Genomic DNA, 13,649 nt, shown 5'->3' with positions numbered 1-13,649 from the left:
ATACAGGGAGCGGACCGCCACAATCAGACAGTCCGAAACCCCATACTCTCTGAGCACTCCCCACAGGACTTCCCGAGGGACACGGTCGAATGCCTTCTCCAAGTCCACAAAGCACATGTAGACTGGTTGGGCAAACTCCCATGCACCCTCAAGGACCCTGCCGAGAGTATAGAGCTGGTCCACAGTTCCACGACCAGGACGAAAACCACACTGTTCCTCCTGAATCCGAGGTTCGACTATCCGGCGTAGCCTCCTCTCCAGTACACCTGAATAGACCTTACCGGGAAGGCTGAGGAGTGTGATCCCACGATAGTTAGAACATAAATAAAAAACATAAAAAAATAAATAAACACTTTTGTAATTGTTATTAATTGTACACGCAGTCTTAGTAGATCGCCCACTAATAGTACATGCAATTTTATAGTTTGCACATGCTTTTAACACTTGTTCTTTGCATCTTAGTACAAACCCCGTTTCCATATGAGTTGGGAAATTGTGTTAGATGTAAATATAAACGGAATACAATGATTTGCAAATTCTTTTCAACCCATATTCAATTGAATGCACTACAAAGACAAGATATTTGATGTTCAAACTCATAAACTTTATTTTTTTTTTGCAAATGATAATTAACTTAGAATTTCATGGCTGCAACACGTGCCAAAGTAGTTGGGAAAGGGCATGTTCGCCACTGTGTTACATGGCCTTTCCTTTTAACAACACTCAGTAAACGTTTGGGAACTGAGGAGACACATTTCTTAAGCTTCTCAGGTGGAATTCTTTCCCATTCTTGCTTGATGTACAGCTTAAGTTGTTCAACAGTCCGGGGGTCTCCGTTGTGGTATTTTAGGCTTCATAATGCGCCACACATTTTCAATGGGAGACAGGTCTGGACTACAGGCAGGCCAGTCTAGTACCCGCACTCTTTTACTATGAAGCCACGTTGATGTAACACGTGGCTTGGCATTGTCTTGCTGAAATAAGCAGGGGCGTCCATGGTAACATTGCTTGGATGGCAACATATGTTGCTCCAAAACCTGTATGTACCTTTCAGCATTAATGGCGCCTTCACGGATGTGTAAGTTACCCATGTCTTGGGCACTATTACACCCCTATACCATCACAGATGCTGGCTTTTCAACTTTGCGCCTATAACAATCCGGATGGTTCTTTTCCTCTTTGGTCCGGAGGACACGACGTCCACAGTTTCCAAAAACAATTTGAAATGTGGACTCGTCAGACGACAGAACACTTTTCCACTTTGTATCAGTCCATCTTAGATGAGCTCAGGCCCAGCAAAGCCGACCGCGTTTCTGGGTGTTGTTGATAAACGGTTTTCGCCTTGCATAGGAGAGTTTTAACTTGCACTTAAAGATGTAGTGACCAACTGTAGTTACTGACAGTGGGTTTCTGAAGTGTTCCTGAGCCCATGTGGTGATATCCTTTACACACTGATGCCGCTTGTTGATGCAGTACAGCCTGAGCAATCGAAGGTCACGGGCTTAGCTGCTTACGTGCAGTGATTTCTCCAGATTCTCTGAACCCTTTGATGATATTACGGACTGTAAATTCCTTGCAATAGCTGGTTGAGAAAGGGTTTTCTTAAACTGTTCAACAATTTGCTCACGCATTTGTTGACAAAGTGGTGACCCTCGCCCCATCCTTGTTTGTGAATGACTGAGCATTTCATGGAATCTACTTTTATACCCAATCATGGCACCCACCTGTTCCCAATTTGCCTGTTCACCTGTGGGATGTTCCAAATAAGTGTTTGATGAGCATTCCTCAACTTTATCAGTATTTATTGCCACCTTTCCCAACTTCTTTGTCACATGTTGCTGGCATCAAATTCTAAAGTTAATGATTATTTGCAACAAAAAAAAAAGTGTATCAGTTTGAACATCAAATATGTTGTCTTTGTAGCATATTCAACTGAATATGGGTTGAAAATGATTTGCAAATCATTGTATTCCGTTTATATTTACATCTAACACAATTTCCCAACTCATATGGAAACAGGGTTTGTAGATCAGACCCATAGCGTTTGTTTTTTTCTGAAAGTAAGCCAATCCAGCAGTCACAAGACATTAGTATAACGTTAAGAACTTGTTGAATTAGGTCCTGACGTTGAGCAACTCAAACATAATGTTGGAACAACATGCTTTTTGACGACATTTAATCAATGTTGATTTGACCATTGAATTTTGGTTGTTTTCCAACCAATATTTCACAACACAAATACAACGTTGAAACAACATGCTCTTTGACAAAGTTTATTCAATGTCAGGCTGTGACGCTAATTTGACCATTGAAATTTGGTCATATCCCAACCAACAACGTGGATCCGACTATAGACACCAACGTTGTCTCAATTTACAAATACAACTATTTTACAACGTTGTTTCAAAGTCTGTTTTAAAGAGCATGTACACTATATTGCCAAAAGTATTTGGCCACCTGCCTTGCCTCACATATGAACTTGAAAGTGCCATCCCATTCCTAACCCATAGGGTTCAATATGATGTCGGTCCATTTATTGCAGCTATTACAGCTTCAACTCTTCTGGGAAGGCTGTCCACAAGGTTGCGGAGTGTGTTTATCGGAATTTTCGACCATTCATCCAAAAGCGCATTGGTGAGGTCACACACGGATGTTGGTTGAGAAGGCCTGGCTCTCAGTCTCCGTTCTAATTCATCCCAAAGGAGTTCTATCGGGTTCAGGTCAGGACTCTGTGCAGGCCAGTCAAGTTCATCCACACCAGACTCTGTCATCCATGTCTTTATGGACTTTGCTTTGTGCACTTGTGGTGCACAGTCATGTTGGAAGAGGAAGGGGCCCGCTCCAAACTGTTCCCACAAGGTTGGGAGCATGAAATTGTACAAAATGTTTTGGTATCCTGGAGTATTCAAAGTTTATTTCACTGGAGCTAAGGGGCCAAGCCCAACTCCTGAAAAACAACCACACACCATAATTCCTCCACCACCAAATTTCACACTCGGCACAATGCAGTCCGAAATGTACCGTTCTCCTGGCAACCTCCAAATCCAGAATATTTAGGAGCGAGGAAATTTTACGACTGGATTTGTTGCACAGGTGGCATCCTATGACAGTTCCACGCTGGAAATCACTGAGCTACTGAGAGCTGCCCATTCTTTCACAAATGTTTGTAGAAACAGTCTCCATGCCTAAGTGCTTGATTTTATACAACTGTGGCTGGGCCAAGTGATTAGGACACCTGATTCTGATCATTTGGATGGGTGGCCAAATAGTGTATGTATCATCAACGTTCTATCTATGTCTTGTGACAGCTTATAACTCACATATGGATGTCCAGTTCAATGCGCTTCTCCTCGTTGCCGTGGATCTGCCATAAGCAATCCAGACCCTTGGAGTAGCTCTGGGGCCAATCAGGAGACAGGATGGTGCCAGAGGGTTCGGTCAGCTCCCCTCCACACAGAGCTGATGGAGCAAAAGAAAAAAAACTAAGTCAAATGACAACAGCCAAATATGCTGAAACAGAATACAGAAACGGGCCATTAAGTGTTGTGTCTGTTTAATAATTAAACTTCTACTATGTAGCGGCCTTCAATCAATGAAGATTAATTACTCTGACTCAACCACCTCATTATTTGGATCCCATGAGGTAGAAAAACAAGGCGTATGAGTCACAAAGAAGACCAACTGCAGCTATTTGCCATTAAAAACATGGACATCAAACAATTTAGGTCAGTTAAAGCAGGATAATGATGCCCAGAAAGTCAGCAAGATGGACAGAAAAAATAGGTTAATCAGTCTGACCAGATGAATTAAATACTAAAGCTGCTTACCCCCCACCCCACCAAATAAATAGGCAAAAAACCCTAATGAGATCTTCCTTGCCTTTGCACACAGGTTCACTATCATTCCAGTGGGGATTGCTGGCGTCCACACACTCAATAGTGGCTGAGCCCTGTTCCATGACATAGCCTGGAGAGCAGCTGAAGGTAACAGTGGTGCCCAGCTGGTAGGTGATGTCGCTGCTGCTGAAGTTGCCATGAGGCATGTAGGGCTCCCAGCAGTGCTCATCATCGAAAGCTGGAGAGAAAAATAGATAAATGAGGAAAATTCCCAGCATACTTGCCAGAATAAACTACTTAAAGGCCTACTGAAATGCGATTTTCTTATTTAAACGGGGATAGCAGGTCCATATAATGTGTCATACTTGATCATTTCGCGATATTGCCATATTTTTGCTGAAAGGATTTAGTAGAGAACATCGACGATAATGTTCACAACTTTTGGTCGCTTTAAAAAAGCCCTGCCTGTACCGGAAGTAGCAGACGAGTAGCGTGATGTCACAGGTTGTGGAGCTCCTCACATCTGCACATTGTTTACAATCATGGCCACCAGCAGCGAGAGCGATTCGGACAGAGAAAGCGACGATTTCCCCATTAATTTGAGCGAGGATGAAAGATTCGTGGATGAGGAAAATGAGAGTGAAGGACTAGAGGGCAGTGGGAACGATTCAGATAGGGAAGATGCTGTGAGAGGCGGGTGGGACCTGATATTCAGCTGGGAATGACTAAAACAGTATATAAACACAATACTCTATTAGCCACAACACAACCAGGCTTATATTTAATATGCCACAAATTAATCCCGCATAACAAACACCTCCCCCCTCCCGCCCATATGACCCGCCAATACAACTCAAACACCTGCACAACACACTCAATCCCACAGCCCAAAGTACCGTTCATCTCCCCAAAGTTCATACAGCACATATAATGTCAAATGTTTGGAAGCCGCAGCTGCATGCGTACTCACGGTACCGTGTCTGCATATCCAACTCAAAGTCCTCCTGGTAAGAGTCTCTGTTGTCCCAGTTCTCCACAGGCCAATGGTAAAGATTGACTGTCATCTTTCGGGAATGTAAAAAATGAAACACCGGCTGTATTTGTGCTGTTGCTGCAGTCGGCCGCAATACATCGCTTCCCTCCTACAGCTTTCTTCTTTGCTGTCTCAATTGTTCATTGAACAAATTGCAAAAGATTCACCAACACAGATGTCCAGAATACTGTGGAATTTTGCGATGAAAACAGACGACTTAATAGCTGGCCACCATGCTGTCCCAAAATGTTCTCCACAATCCGTGACGTCACGCGCTGACGTCATCATACCGAGACGTTTTCAGCAGGATATTTTGCGCCAAATTAAAAATTGTACTTTAGTAAGCTAACCTGGCCGTATTGGCATGTGTTGCAATGTTAAGATTTCATCATTGATATATAAACTATCAGACTGCGTGGTCGGTAGTAGTGGGTTTCAGTAGGCCTTTAAACATGCTGTAAGTGAATAGTATCACATGTAGACTTAGTTACATTACATGCTGTATACTGTAGTATGGGGGTCTTCAATGTTTTCCAGGCAAATGAGTCGGACCCCCAAACTGATGGACAGATGGAGCGGGTACCCCCTACTTATATATCTTGTATACAATTGTGTTATAAATTATTTAATTAGACTGATACATAATGTTGGATATAGAGAATGTCTGTACGTGGACTATGGTGTGGTTGTTTTCCCGAGATGCAAGTGAACTTGGACCGGACATGGCGTGAAAGTAATGACATCTTTATTTTAACACTAATAAAAGGAATAAACAAAAGACGCGCAGAAGGGCGGAAGTACAAAACTTGGCTATAAAAACAAAAACTAGCACAAAGGCAGAACTATGGACAAAAAACAAAAGACACTAACTGTGGCATTAATAAACAAAACGTACTTGCGATGACGTGAACACGGCAGCATGGACTATGAAACAAGCAGCGTGAACTAAGCATGAAACCGTAAACATGACACGAAGCAGAGTAATGTCGCCAGAACGACAGCCTGGCAACAATGGGTTTAAATAATACAGACATGATTGACAACAGGTGCGCGAGTGCAAAACGTGAAACAGGTGAAACTAATGGTTGCTATGGTGACAAAACAAACAAAAGTGCCCAAAGTCCAAAAACCAAACCGAACATAACCAAAACAAAACATGATCACACAGACATGACGGAGAACAAACAAACCCTTTATTTATTGAGTCAAAAATATTGAAGTTCGATGATTTGGTAAAATTGCTAACAGCTAAAATGATGTATAAAGCACTCTATAACCTGCTACCAAAGAATGCACAACAGTTCTTCTCTACTTAAGAGGAGAAATATAACCTTAGAGGAAAATATAATTTAAAACATTTGTATGCACGTACAACACTTAGAACCTTTAGCATATCAGTATGTGGAATTAAACTAGGGAATGGATTAAGTAAAGATGTTAAACATTGTACTGATATGATCCAGTTTAAAAGGTTGTTCAAATTGATAGTGCTTCCAAGTACCAAGAAGAAGAATTATGAGAAACACTTTCAACCTTATTGAAAATAAGATATTCTTCATCTCAGTATGTGTATCGTGACTGACTTAATTATCTATTACAAAACTGCTGTATTAATCATTCACGGATGTCATTCTGCTATAAAAAGAAGTCAGTAAATGAACGTATGTACTTGTAAACGCTCTGAAGTGGGAAAGGGGTAGGATTAAATAAGCTCTGCTTCTTCCTACTGCTTTTCGGACATGATGTAAAGTGAAATGATATGAAATTGTGTGATGTTATAAGCTGTAAGTGTGTTCATGTTCGATATAAACTAAAGAAAGAAAGAAAGAAACTGGTCTTAAAAGGTAGATTGTTATTGTGCAATACTAAGATTTTAAAATGACACAGTATACTGTAGTCTCGCTAAAGTTTAATAATAAAGTCTATTCTTTTTAACATATAAGAGTGAGCTGATAATGATAACTGTGTTGTCCACTGGCAGTCATCTTACCTTAAAAAAGTAATTAGTCACAGTTACAAATTACTTCTCCCAAAAAGTCATTGAGTTAGAAACTCAGTTACCTCATTGTAAGAGTAATTAGTTACTCAGCAAAGTAACCGTGACGTTATTATTCATTTCGTTATTTTATACGCTACTACGTTCGATAACATCAAAAATAGGTTTGTATTTACTCACTGAAGAGTAAAAAGACTATACACGGTATTTTATCTGAACTTAATAGATTGCAGTATGCCACATGATATGCATAGCGTCCGCCCTGAGATCGGTAGGTTGGGAGTTCAAACCCCGGCCGAGTCATATCAAAGACTATAAAAAATGGGACCCATTACTTCCCTGCTTGACACTCAGCATCAAGGGTTGGAATTGAGGGTTAAATCACCAAAAATGACTCCCGGGCGTTGCCACCGCTGTTGCTCACTGCTCCCCTCACCTCCACACAGGAGGTGATCAAGGGTGATGGGTCAAATGCAGAGAATAATTTCGCCACACCTATTGTGTGTGTGACAACCATTGGTACTTTAACTTTTTAACTTAATAGCAATAAAAATTTAACAACATTAAAGATTGAAAGTACAAAAGACCAAAAATGTAAACTTATAGGTAAAAGGACACAAAGGAACATTTGGCCTTAAGTAGTGCAACTATCTGCACCTGTGTGCCAAAATGCAGCCTGAAAAAACTTTAGATAAAACTGTTAGCACGTTTGGGGAAAATAAATGACATGCATTCAAGTAACGTTTAAACGTTCCTCGATGACGTTCTCACAATGAAATTGAATTTGTGTACAAATATTGGGGCACTTTCTTGTGCTAATTTTAATTATGCAAAGCGAGTAATCACCTGTGATTAATCATAACTAATCCAAATCCCAAAGTGTGTTGGGTTAGCGGCAGCAACAAGTGTCATGTTGCCATGTGTTGATGTGAGGTGCGATTAGAGTTGCTTGAGGCCGACGTGGATACACGTTTATTTTCCTGGACATAGCGTGCATGTTACATAAACATTCTTGCCTTTAAAGGGGAACATTATCACCAGACCTATGTAAGCGTCAATATATACCTTGATGTTGCAGAAAAAAAGACCATATATTTTTTTAACCGATTTCCGAACTCTAAATGGGTGAATTTTGGCGGATTAAACGCCTTTCTATTATTTGCTCTCGGAGCGATGTGACGTCACAACGTGACGTCACATCGGGAAGCAATCCGCCATTTTCTCACTTTCGTCGGTGCGTTGTCGGAGGGTGTAACAACACGAACAGGGACGGATTCAAGTTGCACCAGTGGCCCAAAGATGCGAAAGTGGCAAGAAATTGGATGAAATTTGTTCAAAATACGAGGGTGTGGGGAAAGCCGACGAAATGGTCAGTCGTTTGTTCCGCACACTTTACCGACGAAAGCTATGCTACGACAGAGATGGCAAGAATGTGTGGATATACTGCGACACTCAAAGCAGATGCATTTCCAACGATAAAGTCAAAGAAATCAGCCGCCAGACCCCCATTGAATCTGCCGGAGTGTGTGAGCTATTCAGGGACAACGGACCTCGGTAGCACGGCAAGCAATGGCGGCAGTTTGTTCCCGCAGACGAGCGAGCTAAACCCCCTGGATGTCTTGGCTCACACCGTCCCTTATGCCACCGAAGATGATCAAGAGAAGAATATCGACCCTAGCTTCCCTGGCCTGCTGACATCAACTCCAAAACTGGACAGATCAGCTTTCAGGAAAAGAGAGCGGATGAGGGTATGTCTACAGAATATATTAATTGATGAAAACTTTATTCATTACTTGTGGTTTTACGTAAATTATTATACATAAACTGTGTTTACCAATAATTTAGCTTAAAAACATTTATTTTTTTCAATCATTCGAGTACATTCGGGTAGTCTTGTGTAATGCAGTATTTTGTGTCTATTTAGGTATGGTTAACCTGAGTGCTGAAATCGTGGAAAAATATATGTTATTGGCGCGCCTGAAATGGGCTGTCTGCACTCTCAAAGTGCATGTTGTTGCCAAATGTATTTCATATGCTGTAAACCTAGTTCATAGTTGTTAATAATTATCTTATCAGACAGTGTTAAGCCGCTGAAATCCGAGTCTGAATCGGAGCTAATGTCGCTATACCTTGCTGTTTGTTTGTATTGGCATCACTGTGTGACGTCACAGGAAAATGGACGGGTGTATATAACGATGGTTAAAATCAGGCACTTTGAAGCTTTTTTAAGGGATATTGCGTGATGGGTAAAATTTTGAAAAAAACTTAGAAAATTAAATAGGCCACTGGGAACTGATTTTTAATGGTTTTAACCCTTCTGAAATTGTGATAATGTTCCCCTTTAATTTCAAAGAGCAAAACGTAGTGCCGGTACTTTACGGTTTGAGAACGCTACCTTTGAATTTCCCTGGCTCTGACTTGTCGCATTTAACGCGCGCTTGTTGTGTGTCAGTCAGAGCGTGTAGTGAGACAGTGTAAATGGTAAATGGGTTATACCTGTATAGCGCTTTTCAAGGTAATCAAAGCGCTTTGACACTATTTCCACATTCACCCATTCATACACCCATTCACACACTGATGGTGGGAGCTGCCATGCAAGGCCCTAACCACGACCCATCAGGAGCAAGGGTGAAGTGTCTTGCACAAGGACACAACGGACGTGACTAGGTTGGTAGAAGGTGGGCATTGAACCAGGAACCCTCAGGTTGCTGGCACGGCCACTCTCCCAACCGCTCCACGCCGTCCCCATGCAAGACGTGAGCAGGGCATGATCCACCCCCCCAGTCAATCATCATCAGCACATTTACCATGGCAGCATCATTGCCACCCCTTCTCTCTGCATGCAGCTCATGTCTGGCCGAAACCTGCCACCTTGCGCTTGATTCAACCAAACAGTAGTAACGAGCCACTTCACATTCTCAGTACCGGCAACGGCATTGCAACGATGGTAACAGTAATTAATTAGATTACCCGTTACTGAAAATAATAACACTGTTATACTTTAACGCCGTTATTACCAACACTGGTGCTGTCCTGTTGTTAAATTGTGTTTTCTCATTAAACTTTCTAGGTCTCATTTGCAATATTAAATAGTAGACTTTGCATGCAGTTGCAATTCTAAACAATAGATGGCAGTAGTGTATAGGCTACAATATGTTGGGTAGCTAGGCAGTAGTCTTTGCCATTAATCCAAATCTATTCTTTTGTTGTGCTCTAAAAAGTGTTTAAACTGTAAGTATTGCACATATTCAACTTAGGCTGTTAGAAGGTAACGTGCACCTTAATTGTAGATTTCATGACCAAATTTGGAGGTGCTGAAATCGCTAGCAAAATCGCTAATGCTAATCATTAGCATGTACAGTATATGTACTTATTAGTGTTGTCCCGATACCAATAATTTGGTACCGGTACCGAAATTATTTTGACACTTTTCGGTACTTTTCTAAATAAAGGGACCTTAAAAAATTGCATTATTGGCTTTATTTTAACAAAAAAGTCTTACTGTACATTAAACATATGTTTCTTATTGCGAGTTTGTCCTTAAATAAAATAGTGAACATACAATACAATTTGTCTTTTATTAGTAAGTAATCAAACAAAAGCTCCCAATTAGTCTGCTGACGTATGCAGTAACATATTGTGTCATTTTCCATTTTATTAATTAGTAAAAATTATTAAGGACAAGTGGTAGAAAATTAATTATTAATCTACTTGTTCATTTACAAACCCCGTTTCAATATGAGTTGGGAAATTGTGTTAGATGTAAATATAAACGGAATACAATGATTTGCAAATCATTTTCAACCCATATTCAGTTGAATATGCTACAAAGACAACATATTTGATGTTCAAACTGATAAACATTTTTTTTTTTTGCAAATAATCATTAACTTTAGAATTTGATGCCAGCAACACATGACAAAGAAGTTGGGAAAGGTGGCAATAAATACTGATAAAGTTGAGGGATGCTCATCAAACACTTATTTGGAACATCCCACAGGTGTGCAGGCTAATTGGGAACAGGTGGGTGCCATGATTGGGTATAAAAACAGCTTCCCAAAAAATGCTCAGTCTTTCACAAGAAAGGATGGGGCGAGGTACACCCCTTTGTCCACAACTGCGTGAGCAAATAGTCAAACAGTTTAAGAGCAACGTTTCTCAAAGTGCAATTGCAAGAAATTTAGGGATTTCAACATCTACGGTCCATAATATCATCAAAAGGTTCAGAGAATCTGGAGAAATCACTCCACGTAAGCGGCATGGCCGGTAATCAACATTGAATGACCGTGACCTTCGATCCCTCAGACGGCACTGTATCAAAAACCGACATCAATCTCTAAAGGATATCACCACATGGGCTCAAGAACACTTCAGAAAACCACTGTCACTAAATACAGTTTGTCGCTACATCTGTAAGTGCAAGTTAAAGCTCTACTATGCAAAGCGAAAGCCATTTATCAACAACATCCAGAAACGCCGCCGGCTTCTCTGGGCCCGAGATCATCTAAGATGGACTGATGCAAAGTGGAAAAGTGTTCTGTGGTCTGACGAGTCCACATTTCAAATTGTTTTTGGAAATGTTCGACATCGTGTCATCCGGACCAAAGGGGAAGCGAACCATCCAGACTGTTATTGACGCAAAGTTCAAAAGCCAGCATCTGTGGTATGGGGGTGCATTAATGCCCAAGGCATGGGTAACTTACACATCTGTGAAGGCACCATTAATGTTGAAAGGTACAAACAGGTTTTGGAACAACATATGCTGCCATCTAAGCACCGTCTTTTTCATGGACGCTCCTGCTTATTTCAGCAAGACAATGCCAAGCCACATTCAGCACGTGTTACAACAGCGTGGCTTCGTAAAAAAAGAGTGCGGGTACTTTCCTGGCCCGCCTGCAGTCCAGACCTGTCTCCCATCGAAAATGTGTGGCGCATTATGAAGCGTAAAATACGACAGCAGAGACCCCAGACTGTTGAACGACTGAAGCTCTACATAAAACAAGAATAGGTAAGAATTCCACTTTCAAAGCTTCAACAATTAGTTTCCTCAGTTCTCAATCGATTATTGAGTGTTGTTAAAAGAAAAGGTGATGTAACACAGTGGTGAACATGCCCTTTCCCAACTACTTTGGAACGTGTTGTAGCCATGAAATTCTAAGTTAATTATTATTTGCAAAAAAAAAAAAAGTTTATGAGTTTGAACATCAAATATCTTGTCTTTGTAGTGCATTCAATTGAATATGGGTTGAAAAGGATTTGCAAATCATTGTATTCCGTTTATATTTACATCTAACACAATTTCCCAACTCATATGGAAACGGGGTTTATATTTGTTCATATCTGCTTACTTTCTCTTTTAACATGTTCTATCTACACTTCTGTTAAAGTGTAATAATAATTTCTTCATCTGTTGTTTGATACTTGACATTAGTTTTGGATGATACCAAAATTTGGGTATCAATCCGATACCAAGTAGTTACAGGATCATACATTGGTCATATTCAAAGTCCTCATGTGTCCAGGGACATATTTCCTGAGTTTATAAACATAATATACATTTTAAAGGTTAGGGTACTTTTCAGAGGCGGTATAGTACCGAATATGATTCATTAGTATCGTGGTACTATACTAATACCGGTATACCGTACAACCCTAGTACCTATGTAAATTAGCATCAAGCATTTTCAACAGTGGAGCTTTACTGTATGTTTGAGTGTTTTCTATTTGGCATACTTGCTTTGTTGACATGGAAAATTACAACATTACCTATACCAGGGAAGTTCGCCAACACGTTCATCGCGATCGACCAGATAGTGATCAGCAGACCCGCAAACAGGCAGACATTTTATCCCCTGAGCACACCCGCACGCCTCGCCTCTCTTCAGCCTCACATCCAGCCGCTCTCGACACCCAACCACCACACCCCGAGTGCGACTGCACATTACACCCGCTCATCTCACAAACACACATTGCAGGGCGTGCACAAAAATCATCGAGCTGCAACAATGCATTAAGGCTGACTGTTGCAGCGCATCGGTCATTTTCTAGCATTCAACATCAAACAACTCTTCCCTCAACTCAACCGCGACCATCATTGATCACCTGCGACGGGAAGCTGTTTGTGTAATCATGTTTTGTTTTAAGTCATGTTTTGTTTAGTTTCTGTCTTTTCACTCCCTTGTCTTGTCACCATAGTTACCCATTAGTTTCACCTGTCATGTCACGCACCTGTTTTGAGTCACGCACCTGTTGTTAATCATGTCTGTGTTATTTAAGCTTTTGATTTTCTGTTGTTCGTCCTGGAGTCATAGCCTTTCTCACCCTGCTATCCTTGCATTTATGCCCCCTGTCACACTCTGTCCACGTCTGCGCACTTCATGTCCATGCCAAGTAAGTTTGTTTATTATTGCCACAGTTAGTGTTTTTTTATTGTTCATAGTTTTTTGCCCCCGTGCAAGTCTTTTGTTTTCATTAGTCAAGTTTTGTACCTCCGCCCCTGTGCACGCTTTTTGTTTTATCCTTTCTTTATAGTTATATTATTAAATATGTATTTACCTTCAAGCCATGTCCGATCCAAATCCTTTTGCATCTTGGGAAAACAAAAACTCCACAGTCCAAGTCTTGACAATATGACTCCAGCTAATCGCTTTCCCGCAAAGAATTTGGTCGAAGAAGGAAGTTGGGAGTCGTTAGGAGCCATGGCGGAGCGAGACCTGACGTGGGGGCCAAATGGGAAGCTTATTCCCATTAGTTCCATTTGGTCCGAGGCCGAGGCTGCGTCACC

At 41.0% G+C, this 13,649-nt stretch overlaps 1 protein-coding gene across 4 annotated transcripts in view; it reads right to left on the bottom strand.

The window, feature by feature from the left end:
* sez6l2 (seizure related 6 homolog (mouse)-like 2) overlaps positions 1-13,649 on the bottom strand; it is a 73,470-nt gene that overhangs the window by 20,179 nt on the left and 39,642 nt on the right. For all 4 annotated transcript variants that reach the window (XM_061974045.2, XM_061974044.2, XM_061974047.2 and 1 more), the window contains exons 12-13: positions 3,880-4,074; positions 3,321-3,459 (exon numbers count right to left, since the gene is read on the bottom strand). In XM_061974045.2, coding sequence (XP_061830029.1) covers positions 3,321-3,459; positions 3,880-4,074 — 334 coding nt within the window. The remainder of the gene's footprint in view (positions 1-3,320; positions 3,460-3,879; positions 4,075-13,649) is intronic.

This window comes from Nerophis lumbriciformis, linkage group LG22 (genome assembly GCF_033978685.3).
Source record: "Nerophis lumbriciformis linkage group LG22, RoL_Nlum_v2.1, whole genome shotgun sequence".
Classification (NCBI taxonomy): Eukaryota; Metazoa; Chordata; class Actinopteri; order Syngnathiformes; family Syngnathidae; genus Nerophis; species Nerophis lumbriciformis.
Note: the sequence above shows the minus strand (reverse complement) of the source record. Positions and strands in the feature narration are given on the sequence as shown.